At 38.6% G+C, this 19,792-nt stretch overlaps 1 protein-coding gene across 4 annotated transcripts in view; it reads right to left on the reverse strand.

Moving 5' to 3' along the window:
- Positions 1–19,792, reverse strand: part of PPARGC1A (PPARG coactivator 1 alpha) — a 681,503-nt gene that overhangs the window by 149,152 nt on the left and 512,559 nt on the right. Inside the window, exon 1 of one of the 4 annotated variants that reach the window (XM_063722653.1) lies at positions 2,788–2,828. The exons of 2 other annotated variants lie outside the window; for them this stretch is intronic. Coding sequence is in view for 1 of the 2 variants with exons in the window: in XM_009239844.4 (XP_009238119.1) it covers positions 2,345–2,347 (3 nt within the window). In the remaining variant the exon portion in view is untranslated. One more of the 4 variants, XM_009239844.4, reaches the window with a different exon arrangement.

Raw genomic sequence — 19,792 nt, forward strand, 5'->3', positions numbered from 1 at the left:
TTTGGGAGTTGGGACTATTTACCTACTCAGTTCATAGCCCAGCAAATACCCACCGAATTAACTTTAGTCAACCTGAATTTGTTTCATTGTAAAATAAGTAAGTGCAATTTTGATTTCTCAGTCAAAATGGGACTTTGACTCTGTGTTCTTCTTTTAAGGGTATGCCCACTAAATGCTTAAGTTCTCTGCTTATTGAATCTTTAGTTATTCAAAAGAATAATGCACAACAGTCCTTTGGTTTAATAAAGCTAGCACACATGAGTGCAAATAGGTTTTGCCTTTGTAGAAAGTAACTTATCTAGATAAATTTAAAGGTTTTTTTTTTTTTTTTCTAAATACATACCCTTTGGCTCAAATTTATACAGAAGGGTTTATTTTAAGGGAAAAAATTTGAGGGATTTAAGGATGTTTGTAAAGGATATTCATGTGACATTGCCTGTAATAGTTAATAAAATGGTAAAACCGCAAGATCTATCAATAGGTAATTGGGTGAATCAGTTGTGGAACATCCATGCAATGTAGAAATGCAATCATGCTTCCCCCTCTAGAAAGTGAAATGTAACTCCTCACCCCTTAAGTGTGAGCTGTATTTAGTGACCTATTTCTAAAAGTACCTTATGAAATGGGGATAAGGATTGACCGTGCAGTGGAGAACTCTGGCACCCATGACCTCTGGTGATCAAAGTTAACATCATCATAATTCTTGTTAATAGCATGTCTTCTTGACATGATATGTTGAGAACAGCATTTCGCCTCTGTGGCCTTGCTCCCCAAAACCTATAAATCCAGGCTAACCAAGAGAAAAACATCAGACAAATCCCAATAGAGGCATATTCTACCAAATACCTGACTAGTGCTCCTCAAAACTGTCAAGATAATCAAAAAACAAGGAAAGTCTGAGAAACTGTCACCACCCAGAGAAGCCTATGGAGACATAATGATTAAATGAAATGTGGTGTCCTAGATGGGATCCTGGAATAGAAAAAGGACATTATAGAAAAACTAGGGAAATCTGATTAAAAGTAGAGTTTAGTTAACAGTCATGTATCAATATTGGTTCATTAGTTGTGACAAGCACGCCACAGTAATATAAGATATTAAATTAGGTGAGACTGAATACAAGGCATATGGGAATTCTCTGTACTTTCTTAACAACTTTTCCAGAAATCTAAAAAGATTCTAAAACAAAAAGTTTATTTGAAAGAATGCAGTCATGCACAATAATGATAAATAAATGTATGGACCCCCTCCAGATTAAGTTAGGTGCTACTCTGTCCTCCAAAGCACCCTGAACTTCTCCCATCATAGAGCACAGACCCCACGTATTTACCTTCTTGTCTCCCTCCAGCTTCATTAGGGCAGAGGCTAATACTATTCTGTGCAAAATCTCCTAACACTACATAACACCTACCAGGTACTTAACATCTGTTAAATAAATGAGTGTATTGTTATGTTGTCAAGTGAAAATAAAATCAGATTCCAAAACACTGTTGATATGGTTTGGCTGTTTCCCTACCCAAATTTCATCTTGAGTTGTACAATAGTTCCTATAGTCCCCACATGTCGTGTGAAGGACCTGGTGGGAGGTAACTGAATCAGAGAGGCAGCTTCCCCCATCCTGTTCTCATGATAGTGAGTTAGTTCTCATGAGATCTGATGGTTTTAGAAGGAGCTTCCCCCTTTGCTAGGCACTCATTCTTCTCCTTGCTCCTGCCATGTAAAGAGGGATGTGTTTGCTTCTCCTTCTGCCATGATTGTAAGTTTCCTGAGGTTTCCCCAGTCATGCCGAACTGTGAGTCAATTAAATCTCTTTCCTTTATAAATTATCCAGTCTCAGGGATGTCTTTATTAGCAGTGTGAGAATGGACTAATAAAACTGTGTACCCTGCTCTATCACCTATTAGCTATATGACCTTGGGCAAGTAACTTCACAGTGCTGAGCCTCAGCTTCCTGATCTTTAAAATAAAAATAGTCATTGCACATATCTCATAGGGGCTAGTATGTATGAAGCCCATAGAATAGTGCCAGGTACATTATAATCCCTCTGTCTCTGTCTCTGTCTCTCTCTCTCTCTCTCCATCACTCAGATGGAGCAATAAAAAGTCTATATTAGAACTTATACACCTAACATGAACAATATTTGCCATTTTAAGGTTTATATTTCAATTATTTTAAATTTATTTTTGCTTATCTTTATGCATACATTTTAGGTACCAAAAATATATTATACTTATTAAAAACATTAATGAAAAAGAAAATAAATAAACATGCATGCATATACACCCAAGCCACATAACCCAGATACATAGGATACTGTTCTGTTCCCCAAGGAATAGAACTTACCATGCAGCTGAGAGACAAGGGAAAAAAACCACTGCTGAGAAGCTGAAGAACCACTTAGTAAAGCAATAGAAGAGATGCCTTAAAAATGCCTCTGATGAGCAAACAAGTGACCAGAAGAAGCAATCATGAGGACAGAATTTGAGAGAAAGGAAAGAATAAGGCTCTGGGATGACAGCTGGGCCTAGAGAATAGGAAGTTGAGTAAGCAGGGAGGGTGCTCTTAGCAGGAGGGACGGCATGAGCAAAAGCACAGCATTGAGGAAGCCGGGGCAGATAGTGTGATAGGCACAAAGCCTGCCTTATAGATCTGTCCATCAACCTGGGTCTTTTCATTATCCCCAAGTTTGTTTTTTGAAACCTCCTGATTAATAAAGCCCTCACCAAACCTTGCTAACTTGCTACCGTTGCAAGGAAAGAAGAACAAAAGAACAAAAGAAGCCTAACCTGATTTCTGAGTTTGTATTTCCAGTGCCAGTGACTCACATGTCATCATGGCCAGCCGCACGTGACCTGCAGATGTGAGTCACAAAAGGCTAGAGATTCAGAACTGGTGCAACCCGGAACAGCTGGAGGTGGACACAAAGCGACAGGCCAGACCCTCCCTCCTCCCCAGGGCAGAATCCTCTGTCTCTGTATCATAAGTTTGCATGAATATCTTTAAGATACCATGTTCCCGGACAGAGTGGGGGCAAAGCACAGGGAATGAATCTCGCTTCATTAACCTCACAACACATCACAGGGTATATATTCTCTCCCTTTCCCCCCATAAGAGCACCCATTTTGTCTACCAACAGAAATTATACAATTCTAAAAATAGATTTTGCCAAACAACCATGTGGGCAAATGCTGACTTGCAGTCTGGGAGATATCTCTTCGTCAGGCCCAGCAAGATTAAAGCAGGTTCTATTTTCATAGAGAGAGAGCCTCAGATGGAAGCACAAGAAAGAAATCACTTCTTCTCGACATCAAGCAGTGCCCCTCACTAGCCAAGGCTGGGCTGGATCTAACAATTGCCAAAGAACCGTACGCAGATTCAGAGTGGCTTCCACTTGAAGAATGGCCTCGCGCTGCTACAAATCCAGGACAAGAGGATTTCCCAGTGCCCAGCTCAAAGGACAGAAAAATTCTTTCCTACTCTGGTGTGCCAGGAACTTGACAGTAGAATAATATTAGTAGGAAGAACAGCAAAGGTACAGTGCAACCCAGACGTGCAAGAAAGAAAGGAGGACATGAATAAATCCTGCTACCAAAGTGTAGGGGATTGTTTGTTATTTTTTATCTATTTGGTTCCCCCTCACATCCTAGGATGGAATTTATCCTTCAAGCTTCAAGTCTGAGAGTAGTTTTCAGGGGCAAATATTTCTTTCTTGGTGGGGAGATGAAAGTATATGTACACACAAACACACAAACACACACACACATACACGTATGTAACCATTGTCATTAACTGCTACAAAGATGGTATTTTTTAATATTTTCATGGCACCTCTAGTGTAAATAGCTCCTTACAACAATCAAACTGAACCCACAGAGCCCAATCGTGCACTATCTGCCTCTGGCAAGTTGGTACGAAATTTGATTTGTACTAATCAGCCCCTGGCTATTGAAGCATGTAATATACTTGATGTGACAATTCTCTGTCTTACAATATCTACTTTCCCCCCACTGGGGGTTCCCTGGTGTTAGCTAACTGGGAGCAATCACCTCACTGAGAGAATTTGATATAAAGAAGGGTCAGGTTCAAAGCCCAATAATAATGAAGATGACAATGATGATTCTACGAGTACTGATACAAAACCTAGCAATGAATATATATTGTGTGCCTACTGTGTGCCAAGCACTGTAGTAAGTGCTTTATATGGATTAGCTCATTTTACCCTCAAAATAATCCTGTAAGGCAGATATAATTATAATCACTGTTATATAGTGAGATATATGTATATATATATATATGTATATATATATATATATATATATATATATATAACGGTGATGGAGAAAATGGAGACTTGAAGAATTTTATCAGTCTGCTCAATGTCACGCTGCTGGTAAGAAGTGAAGCTAGGATTTGAACTGGGCAGTGTAACCCCAGAACCTGCATCTTCATCCACCCCTCAGCTCATACCCATATCCTCCTCAAGGATATCTGCTCTTGCCCTAATCTCTAAAGCTTGTTGACAATGCTTTACTGCAGACAGAAAACCAATAGCCACTAAATCAAGACGTGGCCCGTCTGTTTCACAGCCATTAGATGTGGAGACTGCACTCCATGGAGATCATGCTTCTCCATGCCCAACACAAGAGCTGACATACTCAGGTTCCTGTCTTTGTCCATTGCACCCTAGGCGTGTGGCCGCCTGTCAGAGCAGCCTTGCAGAGAGGAGCTCCATAATTGCCAGTGTGGGAGGCAGAGAGTAGTCACAGGGAAATTATATGGTTTTTCTTCCTCCCTGCTGTCCTAGGCTCCATGTTGCTTTTTCTCCATCTCAGAAGCTCAGCAGGAACTGTGGAACCAAGTGGGGACATGAGAGCCCTGTCCTTCCTCGGTTATGACAGTCCCTCAGGAAGAGCTTTCTTATTGTGCCACTCAGCTTAAGTTTCCATTTGGGAAAGACTGCTCTGTGTTCGCATGCCTTCTGAATTCTTATCAGCCAAGAATGCAGCCACACTCTTCTCTGACTGCAAACCTCTGTTCTGGAATGACTGCTCTTCTTTTACTTTTAAATTCATTCATCTATTCAACAAATGTTTACTGAGTAGGTCCCGGGAACCATGTGGTTGGGATACATGATGAATAAAACCCTGTTGCTTCCCTCAAGGGGCTCAGCATTTAGTAGAAAATACAAAACCATTGTTCCTTCCTCTAAAAATGTATATTAATTTTCTTCTATGTAATACTATTTGTCTACATGGGGAAGAAAGGAGGGGGCCGGAGGGAGGCGGGAAGACAACAGGGCATTTACAAAGACTCCTGTGTCATGCTTCCTGTCATAGATGCTGGACATATATTTCATCCTTTCTACAGTTCTGAGAGGCAGGTACTGTAACTCCCATTTTTATAGCCTAATGAGGTAGAGAGAGGCTCAGCAACATGTTTTCTCAAGGCAATGAAACTTTTGGTTTCTCTCTAGGAGGCCCTTTGGGCTGAAATCTCATTGGAAAAGGAAGTACTTAGAGACTTGGTCTTGAACTTGAATTTGCAGAGCGAGCTCATTGTCCTTGCCTAGGGACACCACACATCCCAGTGTGCTCTGAATAATTCCACTTCATGTCTGTGGTCCCTGAGTAATTATTACAAACTCCTCTCCCATTTTTATGATAAATTATATGATCACCCTATTTTCATTTCAATTTTACTTTCATTTGAGGTGGCATGGAGAAGCCTGATGGACTTTGTTGGAACTAAAGTCTTTGTTTCCCAAGCCAGCCCTTAGGAGTGCTCAGATCTAAAAGGCTAGTGACCAACCTGAATGAGCTTCTTCCTCAAATTATCAGACTCTGAATCCAGTGCTCTTTCCCTTAGCACCTATGAGAATCATAACTGGATGTAGACTTAGAATGTAACTCTTAAACCATGTTACTCTCTATTTGCCTAAACTAGTTTTCTTCTTCGTTTTTCAAGTCACAAGGCAAATGGATAGCTTCATAGCACAGCACTGATTCAATGAAGATCATTAATGAGTTAGCTGCCCATTATTAGGAAATCAAAATACAGATCAATTAACAGACCACTCAGAAACTCAAGGAGTTTGAGTATGTATGTACTACATACATAGACCAAGTACAATATTACCTTCCTACAAAACATGTCAATGTAATTTCTAATTTTTAAAGCACATTTGGAGTAACACGCACAAAAGAAACAAAGAAAACATAATGACACTTGCAACCATCGATTCTCTCTGTGCTGGGCTGTTCCATTACGGAAGTCCCACGGCACCAAGCACAGCACTAAATTACGTACAGGTAGTGGCTGGCTATGCTGCCAGCCAGCTTTCAGCAACATCCCCCATATGGCTAGGAACACTTGTGCCAGTTAATTAGCACTGGCATTAATCGAGAGAAGGAACATTGACCAGGACATCAAGGTTATCCTTAGACTATTTAAATACGTCATGTGATCATTCATTCCATCTGTTATCAACATACTTCACACTTAATCCAGTAAATAAACTCCCAACCATTTTAAGCAATGGATTCCATTTTGCCAGGCCTCTGTAGACTTTGCAAATCTCAAGATGTCTTCTTCCTCTAGAGCCTACATTGTGAGGTGTCACAAGGTTCAATGACACAGTCTGATGTGAATTCAAGGACAAGAGCCACCCCTTCCCCCACAATCTATGAAACTCTGGGGCAGTATCCACAAGCGGTGGGGGAATAAAAACAAGCACATGCCATCACTCATTCAAATGCATATTTTTCACTTTGCAGCTACCCTACAAATCTGCCTTGTTTTCTTTCCTTGTTCAGAATTCTGCTGAAAGCACATAGAAAATAAAGCCTATTATTCAAATTAATTTCACCGTGCACTAAAAATGTGGCTGAGTTTAGATGGAAACCCATTTTAAAAGTGCTCTCCTCTGAAATGGATGATGCCTGGCAAGGTATAAAGCACTTGGGCACTTAGAAAGGCAGATAGGAAATAGCCTAATCTCAAAACACTTCATTGGCAAATTGACTCATCATTAGGTATAGACCCAAAGTAGATTTCAAACCCACTTTCTAGAAAGGTATATATTCCATACATCTTCAAGAATACTGATATAAATCTTCCCTGAGAATCTTATTATCTTTGATAGAGTGTTCTCTTGCCCTAAGAGAAGTTATATTCATTATCTCATCAATCTCTAGCATTTCTATACCCACCTCTTCTATAAACTTCCTTCCTTTCCAACCCTGTCTCCCAAACCAACTCCCGGTAAATTGACAAAAAGGTACATCATTTGCCCAATACACAAGATGGCCTTCAAAGGAAGACCAAAACCTCGTCAAAGCTGCAGGAGGTAACAAGCATTGGTTGATGCAAGTAAAAGTAATAAACCTGATCATGATGAAGCCTCTCTCAGTGCTGAAAGGTATCTTGTAATGATTTATAGAAAACACTGGACCTGACTCAGGAATACCAGGGTTCAAATCCAGCTTCCTCCAAAATGGTTACCTTTGGAAAATTATTTGATCTTTGCTTGCCATAAGTTAACAATTAAGATCCCACCTCAAGAGTGGATGTAAGGATTCTGTGTGATAATGGACATTGTTATTACCATCTTTCTGGCTGTGGACTTGGTGTGAGTGATAATCATGGTTGGTTCTCTTCCTTATACTTCATGTAAAACATATTACCTAATCTGCTCTTTAGTCTTAACAAAAAGTACAACTTACACTTTCAGGTACTTTAGTGTGATGAAGCAGACACTTACTGGTCTAATTTTACCCCAAGCACAGGGAAAACCCAAAAGTCATCTCAGGAGCCAATTAATCAGAGAGAGATAATTAAATTTTACACATTGGACTAAGTTTTAACTAGGACACTAAGACTACCTTGAGGATTACGTAGTCCTCTCTGCTTTGGGGGAAATGCAATATTTGCAATTATACAATTGTTCAGTTCAACAAATACTTATTGATGATTTGCTACATGCCAGAGCCTGCACACTCTGGATACTAATAAGAATTAGACCCTCTCTCTGACTTTGAAAGACCCCCAGTCCAGTAGGTTGAGTCAAACACACGGATTTTAATAATATATAAATGATAACACAGAGGTACACAGGGAATTGGGGGATGGTTTCCTATAAAGAATGCTGGGACCAAGCCAAGTGAGTAAGAGTTACATGCGTGAGGAGAAGTGGGAAGGGTATGCCAGGCAGAGAGAACAGCACAAACAAACCCTATAAGTGTTTATACAGGGAGCTACATGTTGGTCATTTTTACTAGAAAATAAACATTAAAGAGCAGAGTCTGGAACATGAGGCTAGAGAGTATGCGAAACAGCTCACCCATGAATAGGAGATATAATGCCATGCATTACCAAAGGATTCTTTCCTTCCCCAGCAATTCATCCCATGGTTTTTATTAAAGATCAAAACACACAAGAAAAATGTGTTCCAGTTTGTAAAACCCAAATGTATAACAGATTTCAAAGAAAACGTCCATTACCCAAATAAGGAACAGCAGGATACATGAATGTCAGGGATGAGAGTCTCAGGAGAGCCTTTAGCTAAAACTCACAAAAACCTACATCTGAGTTAGATGAAACATTTAGAGCTTAACCATCCCTCTCCTAAACTCTTCAACTTATTGACTTTAGTAATTTGAGGTCTCTCAATCTAGAACCCATTCATGAAAAATAAGTTTTCTTCCCTCTGCCCTACCAGAAAAGCTTTTACTTTCACTTCCAAGATGTTTCAGGAGTCTAATGATCATATTCATTCATCAGTGATATGTGTAAATATTTGAACAGTTATTAATGAAAGCTCATGATGAAAGGTAGTTGTTCATCTGGAAAGTGTTTGTAGATTGAATGATTCTGTTTAGAACTTGTGTTCATTTCCTCCCACTTCCCCATCATATTTACTGCGTGGGACACCCTGGCCCACAGTCACTCTGTGTGTTCTGTTCCTTGTTCTGATTGAGGCTATTGTACAAACCAAAGTCTGGAGTACAACTTTAAATGCCATATTGCATTTCATTCTTCTCAGAATCTACCACTAGAAGAAACTCTTGGGTTCGTAGCCTCATGGGAGTCTCTAAAAAAGAATCCAAAACACAAAACTACACATTTAAATCATCTGAAAGAGAAAACAGGTCACAATGATAGTTTACCCTTTATTCTTTTCTCCCCACTCCCTCCCCATTCCATTCTCCTTCTCTGCTCTGCATCTTGGAGGCCCATATAAAGCCTCCCCTAGGTGCTTTTACCTGCTGGCTTCCTGATGGCTTCAGTCAATGGGAAGCACCGCCAGAAAACCAGGAAGTGGGGTGGGAGAGGGCTCAAGGCATCTCTTTCTCACTTCCTCCCTGCTCCTGGGCTGCCTTTCTAGAGGCATCTCTGTTGTTCTACAACTTTACCCTCTACTGGACAGTTACCCCACCATAACTCCAGTTCTCATAGGCTCAGGTAACGAATGCTGTGTCCTCTTTTTTACCTTTGGCCCTAGGAGAGTTAAGTCCAGGGATATATCCAGGTTTTAGGGGGCCCGAAACTTGTATGATTAAATTTGTAAATTTTGTAAAAAGAATATGAATATGAGAAGATATTGCTGGTTCCCCTCAGGGCCTTGGAAGGGCTTATACAATGTAAGGAACCCTGAAACTTAAAAACTTTATAGTTTCACGCCAAGTCTTCACTCAGCTAAAGACTTTCAGTTTTTGCTAATCTTTTAGTGCCTCTACATGGCTATTTGTCCTCTTTACATGGACACACCTCTCTCAATAGTTCTTTCGTTAAAGTCTACTCATTTAAACAATCTGCATAGATTCTATGTCCTGAAGAAATCCTTGTCCATAAACCTACTATAACACATTACATGAATGCATTATATTACTACTATAATGCATTACAACCTTCCTTTCTTCCCCTATTGCCTACCTACCTGAAAAGACATTAAAGTTTGCTATAACTTACTTAGATCTAACTTTTGAGTCTCACCTTTCTTTCAGAAAATAGTAAACAAATAAATAAATAAAATGAGGCATGACTAGAAGGAAACACTATATTCTATCATGAGCTTTTTCCAAGCTGATCACAAGCTAAATGTGTTGGATATGTACTCATTAAATGTGTAAAAGAAATATAATAATACCCTTTCAAAGACATGTTTGGTCAACTAAGATTTTTAGTCGGTGTAATTGCAATGTAGCTATCTAGCATTTCTAAATCACTCCTTACTCTTCCTCTTGAATAAATCTCTTAGTAGAAAGTATTACTCCTTACTATTCCTTTTGAATAAATGTCTAGTAGAAGGTATTACCATGTTACAGAAACAGAAAGAAAAACTTTATTATGGAACAATGTTGGATTGGTTTAACCATACAGTACGCAGTCTGTAGGTATTTGAGTCAGATATTTGAATGATCAGCTTTTTGTCTTTACTGTAATATTTGGATTATGCATTAGAGATTAGGAAATCCTTATAGAGTAATATCCCCAGGGAAGTAGCCAGGGCCTCATTGCGCTGAACATTCAAAACTCACTTAAATTAATCCTGCAACAGTGCATTTCATGATCTGTTGATTCTTTTCAATTTTCAGAACCATGTCATTACTAATGCCCACTGACAGAATACTTGGGAACAAAGGAAATAGTGACCATTTTATAATCGATTCAAGTCGTCAAACAACTTCACCTTCCAAAGTTAGAAACTCCAAGAGATATGTGCCAAGAAGAAAATACAAGGCTACATTGTCACATGTGGAAAACAATAGTATTCCAGGCACCTCATATGATAAAAATGCTTCAAGTTAGAACAGCACATTCATGGTTATGAAGATTTTTCATAAGACCGTACCGTCTACTAGAAAATATTCAGTTAAATTTCTTTTAAAATAAGGCTTCTTCCCTCCACCTTATAACTTACTCACCTAACCCCTTATACTCAGTTTTTTTTTTAACTGTGCATAGCAATTTCACAACTAAGAGTTTACATTGCTTGTGGACACTGGCTAGCTTTCTCAACCAAGCTGAAATTTACATTCTCACATTTTTAATAGTGTTTCTAGGATGAAAGAAAAAGTACAGGCGAATGAGATCTTCATAGAAAATTCACCAAACTAAATGCAGTACAGAAAATAAGCATGCTGTTTTTCCACTCTAGCAGTTTAGTAATGCTAACTGTGTTGATATAGTTTTCATACATTGCACATTTACTAATAAGTTAATCCAAGGCATATGTTAGTAACCAAATATATATTTATTTTAAGCAACAGTCATCTTAGAGGCTCTCTGGACAATTTTGTTATTTGTAATTTAAATGTAATATATACTCTCTTATATTAAAAAATAACTACAGAATTATTTCACACTATTACAACTCAAGGTCTTCCAGAAAAAGCTCACATTTAAAAGTTTAATTTGAAGAAGTTTAAGTAAAAGTTTGAAATATTCTTGGTAATCATATAACATAATTTTAGCATAATTCTTATAGATGCCAATCTGAAATATAGATGTTTGATTGATATTTGATTAAGAAGGGAAACTAAGATGGAGAATAAGAATATAAATATAAAACACAGGTATTTGTTTCTGCAAAGTTGTGAAGAAATGGATTGTTTCATATTTGGGGCGATATTCCGTTCTTTTTATTTTTAATAATTATAACTTGCTGGATATCTGAGTCAATTTCTCTATTTTCTAACTCTTAAGGCTGTACCAAGAAGATATTTACAGTAATTGAAGATCTAAGGAAATTATCTGGTACTTAACACCACAGCCCAAATATTACATTCACAACCAGGAAATAGCAGCACATAAATCTCCTGTTGTACTATTGTCTTGCTCTTTTCACTAAGCATTGTTGGGTATCAGTATTTGTAGAAGAGATGTCAGAGTGTAGCTAATAAGAAAAGGAAGAGGTAAAAAGCCAATAACATTCAATCTTTCTTCAAACTCTTTCTTTTAAAGGAAAGTTATACTTCAATTGAAGAGATAACCAAAATGTTTATCTACATTCAATTTAAGTTCAAATCAAGGTCCAGGTATTAAATACCAACATGGTTATTTGCAGCATTCTCTCAAAATGGAAAAATATCCATAGCAGTGATTTCTTTACTGCTGCTTTTAAAATGTGTTCAAAACATCTAATGCTTGTGTTTCTATAAATAAATGTTAATTCTTTACCCTAGAAAACCTCTAGAAGTACACACAGCATCTGCCCAGAATATAAAACAACATTGATTTATGCCTTGAAAGTAGAGTTATAATGAATAACAAATTCATTATGATGGCATAAAAATATCAAAATAAATTACTCCCTGGTATCTACACCACATTGTAGGTTATTAGTTATTAATATCATTATTCATGACAGGCCTAATTACTGATGTAAAGGAGCAATTTTCTTTATTACTACGATTCCTCTAAAATCAGTTAGTTGGCAAGGGCAGGAATCCAGGTAACTTACAGTGAATGTTCAGGAAAGCAACAGCGTTGGGTGAAAAACACACAGGATTAAAGCAAAAAAAACTGGGCTATAACACGATCATTTATTAACATTTTTATTGAGTAATAAGAATAACAGATGATTCATATTGAGCCCTTATTATGTGCTAGGCTTTGGGATAAGCACAACAGATGCACTATTCCTATTTTGTTCTGATCTCATGAGGTTGAATTTGTATCTTCATTTTACAAGTAAGAAAATCATCATTCTCAGTAAACTATCGCAAGAACAAAAAACCAAACACCGCATATTCTCACTCATAGGTGGGAATTGAACAATGAGAACACATGGACACAGGAAGGGGAACATCACACTTCAGGGACTGTTGTGGGTTGGGGGGAGGGGGGAGGGATAACATTGGGAGATATACCTAATGCTAGATGACGAGTTGGTGGGTGCAGTGCACCAGCATGGCACATGTATACATATGTAACTAACTGCACATTGGGCACATGTACCATAAAACCTAAAGTATAATAATAATAATAATAATAATTACAATAAAAGAAAAAAAAAAAAAAAAAGAAATAAAAAAAAAAAAAAAAAAAAAAAAAAGAAAAGTCAAGGCACAGAAAATTTAAGTAACTAATTACATATTGATAAATAGCCACGTTAGAACAAGGACTAAAGTCTTCCCGACTCCCAAATGCTCTCTCTAGACCTGAAGTCAGGAAACTTTCTGTAAAGAGCCAGATTGCAAATTTTTCACCTTTGAGGTTCATATGTTCTCAACACTGCCATGTAAATCAAAAGCAGCGATAGGCAGTGTGTCAGTGAACAGGCGTGGCTATCCAATAAAACTATTTATGGACACCGAAATCTGAATTTCATATAATTGTTATGTAACACAAAACATTATTCTTCCTTTGATTTTTCTTCATTTAAAAATATAAAAACCATTATTAGCTTACAGACTACACAAAAACAGCTAGTGGGCTGGATTTGGTGTGAGGGCTGGAGTTTGTCAATACCTGCTCCAGACTCCTGCTCCTCTCACTTTAATGTACACGCCCATCACCTGTGGATCTTATTAAAATGCAGATTTTGATTCAATAGGTCTGAGGTGGGGTTTGGAAGTTCTAGATTTCTAACAAGCTCCCCGGTGACATTGATGCTGCTGGTCTTGGGACCACGATCTCAGTAGCAAAGCTCTGCACTCTAATGATATCCTAAGCAATCTCTGAAGATGCAGATTTTCCTATATCCAGGGTTTGAGTTAATGACTCACAGAGTCAGACCACAGAGTTATCTGAGCTTGGAGCCTTAGAGCCCCCTCCTCCCATTCTTATTTTTCTACCATTAAAATATATCTCCAGAAGCTCTGTCCCTCTCTACCCCCAAGATCATTGCCAAACCATATCCTCCAAACAGGTCACTCACTAGTCCTCTTTTTTCTTCAGTCCCTCCCCCTTTGAAATCTTTCCTCTATTTAATGACCTAAGAGTTCCTTCTCTCTAAAACACAATGCAAATATTTCAATCCATGATTTATACCCATCTCAGTAGTGGTCCTATGCACACAGAATAAAATTCAAATGCTAAGCTCTTCAAAGTCTCACCAAACCAAGCTTGCCAATTTTGTCTTGCACCATTTCCTTATAATCATTGTAACCATAGCCACAAAGTCTTGTTAACTTACTAGGTAGAAGGCACAATTGTATTTCATTTCATCTTTGCTTCAGACTAGTGCATGAGGTAGGTGCCCTTATTTCCATTTTACAGATAACAAAACTAATAGCTTAAATTGCACCAAATTACAGTGCTCGTAACTGGTGGGACCAGGATTTTAACTCAGGCACTCTGACAGCAAAGCCCATATTCTAATCACTACAACATACTTCTTTCCCAAGTTGTTTCACATGCTCATCACAGCGAAGTGCTTCAGAGATAGGCCATGTCATTTCCTGCCACCCAGCCTATGCAGTGCTCGTCCTCTGCCGGCAACCCTCGTTAGTCATCAGATGCCTCCTCCTCCTCTCTCAGCAGTCAGCTCACACGTCACTTCCTCTGAGAGTGTTCCTTGTCTCCCTCTCTCCCCAACATATGAAAATGCCCACAGAGTCTTTCTGTTTTCTGTGTCTGTTTCCCCTAGGAATGTTGACCTCCCTTAAGGCAGGGTCTCTGTTTTATTTTTTTCTGGTACTGACATTAGCTAACACTATCCTTGGTGGTAGAGGGTATTCAAGAAATATATGATAGACGAACAAGAGGAATGAATAATAAATGAATGGATAGGCAATCGATTTAGCAAACCATCCTTAGGCCAGTTTCTACATCTGTATAAAGAAGGGATTGAAACAGATAAGTTTTAAATAGTTTTCATCAAGGGCCATCATGTATCTATTCATTTACTCACTCCAATGTTTATTGAGTGCCTGCAGCATGCCAGGCACCATTCTAGGTCCTACGCATACAACTGCAAAGAAAACAAAGTCCCTCTTCTAATGCCACCTACTGTCTGACGGGAGAGAGAGAACAAGGTGGTAGTGATAAATGCCACAGAGGGAAAAAAGCCCACTAAAGGAGTACTTTTTAATGTAGATATCCACATACACATAACAAGCATAGTTATTTATAGGTGATATTTATAATTTTATTATCAACTCTTGCGTGCAATTAAGAAACAGCTCCCTCTGGTCTTTAAAAAACATGGGGAAAACCTGGAATGTTGACAGAAAGATAGGGGGGACCTGAGTTTAGGTTGATTATAGAGTCCATTTGGGGCCTGAAAATTGTAGTTTTGCAGTTGATCTACTTTGTTGCTAGCAGTCCATCCTGTGTGTGCATTTAAATTCAGATACTGCAAACAGGAAAACTGGAGAGATACGAAACAAAAGCTTCCCATAGTTTAAGAAACAGTATTTTTTGGAGGAATGAAGCTTTTACTTGCTTGACTGTATGTAATAAGCACAAATAACTCTGTTCAGTTCAAGTTTGAGTCAATTCCAAGCACTGGGCGATTTTAACAATAATCATCATTTTACTTACTTTTTATTTTAATTACTGGTCATTTTTACTGTATATAGAATTAAAGGTGTAATATAAATGTAAGCATACCTCTAGATGAAACAATCTGAAATCCTTATTAAATGTTCAGAAAACTCCAGGAAGACAAACTTAAAGTCAGTGTATTGAGGTTATAAATAGCCAATAAATAGATTTTGGATGTACCACAAATTCATAACAAAAATAGATTTGAGCCTGGGGTCCTAAACAATTTCCAAGTTTATAACTCAAAACTTTCTTTGTGTTTTCTAAAACTCTGCTTTATTTTAAGTAAATACATCTATATTAAGTGTAATATACTCCAGCAATTCATTTTGCCTTAATGGTATCAATTTTTCTCAAATACAAGGGAGTTTTTCAAAAGGTGACCTTACATGCACATCAATACATACCTATGTTTGTGAGCATAACTCACTGTGCTTTCTTTTTAAAACCCTCAAATAGCTAATGTAAAATAAAGTATTTATACCACAATATTTACAGTAAAATTATCTCTAGAAAGTGTTAAGCTTATTCAAGTAACAGAATTGTCTTTAATCCAGACTCAGACATGGAATAAAAATAGATTGATATGCCCTTCCTACTAAGAAAGGCTAGAAAATGTTAGCAGCAATATATTCGAATAGAATACTATTTGCCTTAGTTCTTTAAAAATATGTTTATTTGTATTATTTATCCTTAAAGGGCTTATTCATATTGACAGAAAGAGCAGAATTTGGAACATATCCTAGAACTTGAGTATGCAAATAAATGACTTTAGTTAGTACTCTTGATGTATTTACCAAACCAAAAAAAAAAAAAGAGAGAGAGAGAGAGAAAGAGGAGAAAGAAATCTTCATCACATGGAAAAACTGAATTCTACACTCAGTTCTGTTCCAAACAGGTTCTCTCAATAGGAGAGGAGTCTCCCCTTTACCATCTCATCAGAGAATGAATGCAAATGTGACCATATTGATTGAAGGGGCGGCATTGCCCAACCATATGGTGCTCCTCAATGGAGTCAACATGAGGAGGAGCTCTTTGCTGACAGAGAGCTAAGCAGGGAACAAAGTGAACACCTGGTCAGATAAAAATCTATCAGGATACATGAACTGGCTGCCCAGTCTCCAAATTATGTGCAGGCATCAAATCCAAGGTAAAATGAAATGTGCCCCTCTTGCATATTTCAGTACTTATTATGGCATTAGAATGTGTATGACATACTCCTGAGTGCGGAAACCTTCTCAATTGACCAGTATGATTGCTAACTCTACAGAAGGTGATAATAAGATGTAGAAAACAGAGTAAGAGTAATTAGAAGTAAAAAATCCACTCTGTTTCTTCAGTAAGGGCATACCAGCATGACGTGGCTTTGGGGAAAATCACTTGCCGACCTTCCTCTTGGCCACTTGGAAAGATGCCAACAGGAATATAATGAGTCTTGCTGCCCTTCTAAACCCTCAAGAAGCTATGAGCTCTTGGGGTCTCCTATGAAGATGGAAGGAGAAAGGTATTTATGACAGGTCAGTCTTCTTCCTTCTTAGCTGTCCTGATCAGTGCTTCTTTGTCCTTCTCATTTATAGAGCAGAACTTTCATGTCAGCTGGGAAGGTAATGGTGGCAGAAGATTTCAAATAGTTGGACGCACAAGTCAAGGCTGCTTATCAGTAAGCGCACCAGGCCATGATAAGCTCAGCAGGCTCATGCAATGAGTGCCCAAAAGCAGAGGGGAAACCTTGAGTCTGCAAAAAAGCAACTCAGCCTATAAACTTGGTCGGCCTGGGCAAGTGCTCAAAATGGCAATTTCAAGGCCAGACTAATGAGCTAATAAATTATAGTTAGTTCACACACAACATGGTATGATTTTTCCTGCTGAGTTGAATCAGGCAACAATCTAGGCTAACCTTTAAAAACTGATTTGAAATCCCCTGATAAGGTGGCCAGATAGATTCAGCCTCTACTTTAGATAGGAAGGTCTAAATATTTATTCTTTTGTGTCGGGAATGTCTCTAGATCAGTAACAGTTTTGTTGCTCAAGGGACACCTGGCAATATCAGGGGACATTTTTTTGTTGTGACAACTGCTGGGATGCAAGAGGGGAGAGATGACTGGCATTGAGTAGGTGGAGGCCAGGGATGTTGCTGAACATTCTACATCACACAGAACAGCCTCACACAACAAAAAAATTACCTGGTCTAAAATGGCAATAATGCTGAAGTATGATCAAGAAACCCTTCTCTAGAACACACAGAAGTAGGTAAATGACAACTAGTTTGGCCAAAACAATGAGCTGCTCATCTTTGGCTCCTATTTTGAAAGGTAGGAATGGCCAAAACCCATGAGCCTACTTGGGCAAGCCTTGGGCAGGTAAATCCTTCATAGAGTTTCGCTGTGCATAACACACTTATCCTGTGAAAATGGCTACAAGGAAAATGAGTGAAATTATCATTATTTCTGGCAGAGAGCCCCATCATCTGGAACTGTGTGATGTGTCCTGCAGATGGGTTAGTTTAACAAGCAAGTTCAATTAGCTCTCTTACTTCTACCTAAGCCAAACCCATCACATTGCTAAATTGCCTGAGGCCTCGGGCTCCCCTTAATCTGCCCAAATTCATAAAATAATTAAGCATTACTAACATAAGTCTTTCCAATTTCTCTGGGAACCTGATGGAATAGTTGGGCTTCTATGTACATGGTAAAACCATGGTAGCTAGAGTAATCCCTCTGATCAGTGAGTGTTCTCAGCATTATCAAGGAAATAATCTATAAATAATTGCATTAATTATGTTTCTATGTTTTAACTTAGCTAAGTCTACATGTTGGTAAAAGAAAAGAAGATGGCTAAGAGAATGTGTATGTACGCGTGTGTAATTTTTCTAGAAAGTGCTTTTAAAAAAGCAGCACACTTCTAGGTAGCAATAATAATGTCAGGAAAGAGGGAAGTAACACCATCTTACTATTTTCACCTCCTAACAGTACTATCTTTCCATGAAAGGTCTGCCACCATAACAGAACTTCCGATGACAGAGCAGTGATTTAGGTTTAATTTCCCTCTGACCAAAATTTCACTGCACTTGAAAGAAGAAGGTCAAAATCTCCTAACTGGAGGACCAGGGAATATCAGTTTTACTTCTTGAGGATTTCAGGGACGCAGCTAAAACAAATGATATGATTTACCCTTACACTTCTACAGAAAACATAGGATAGTGGGAGGTTCTCAGCATGTTTAAAATGTATCTTCATAACCTATTGGGGAGACTACACACCATCCCTGCTTCCCTCCACATCTTATCCTTTCTATAAACAGTTACAACATGTGTGGGTAATTTCAGCATGAATCCATTTCCCAGAGCAACCCATAACAACCAGGCTGACTGACAAGGACTTGCTATCTCCCACACTGCCCTGTCACCTGTTACTGCATTGTAACCACATGGTGCCAGAACTGGCCCTCTTCCCTGTGGTAATTGGGACAGGTATTAAATGGCCATGTTCTTCACCTCCCACAAGCCCCCTGTGCATGTTAGGCAGTGATGAGATGCTCATCACAGATAATTCTGAAATCATCCTTTTACCCATAAGGTGATGGCAGCCCATAAGCTGACACCAGCCCTAAAGGTATCGAAGTGAATACTTTAACTAATAAGCTGTTTTGAAGGCCCTGGACAAAGAAATGGATTTGCAGATCACGACCAATAAAGATAATGAGGATTTGCACTGTTAGGTGCCATTTCCAACTAAATCAAACCCTCTGGCCAGTACAAAAAGGGTTAGGGGGAAGAAATCAAACAGCAAATCTGCTGAGAAAGCCAAATGGGCCCATCTTCCATAACCCCTCTTCTCATCTTTTTATTTTTTTTTAATAACAACAAGGGAAAGTAGAAATAGCAAGGGGACAATTTTTTTCTAGATAAACTGCTGTGGAATAGAAAAGTCTCAGTAACAACTCCACAACAATTGTCAAATTCTGTTGTATATTATGGGGGAAAGAAAGTAAAGCAACCCAGAAAGGGACCAGACTAAGGATAGTTACCCAAGTGGATCACATTTGGACCACAGGGTCATCTGGCCCAATACTCTCCTTCTACAAATGAGAAAGCTAAGGTTCAGAGAGCCACAGAGAGCTCATAGCCAAACAATTCTCTAGCAAGAGCACCTCACCACTTGCCTTTCCTCTGCTCCACTAAGAAGATACCACTCGAGTCTACCATCTCTGAGTCCAAGGCTGCCCAAGACAATCAGACAGTCAGAAGCAGTCAATGCTTCCTAATTCCAAATCCAAACTGGGTGTTGGAAACTCAGGCTGGCT

This window comes from Pongo abelii, chromosome 3 (assembly GCF_028885655.2).
Source record: "Pongo abelii isolate AG06213 chromosome 3, NHGRI_mPonAbe1-v2.0_pri, whole genome shotgun sequence".
NCBI classification, from domain to species: Eukaryota; Metazoa; Chordata; class Mammalia; order Primates; family Hominidae; genus Pongo; species Pongo abelii.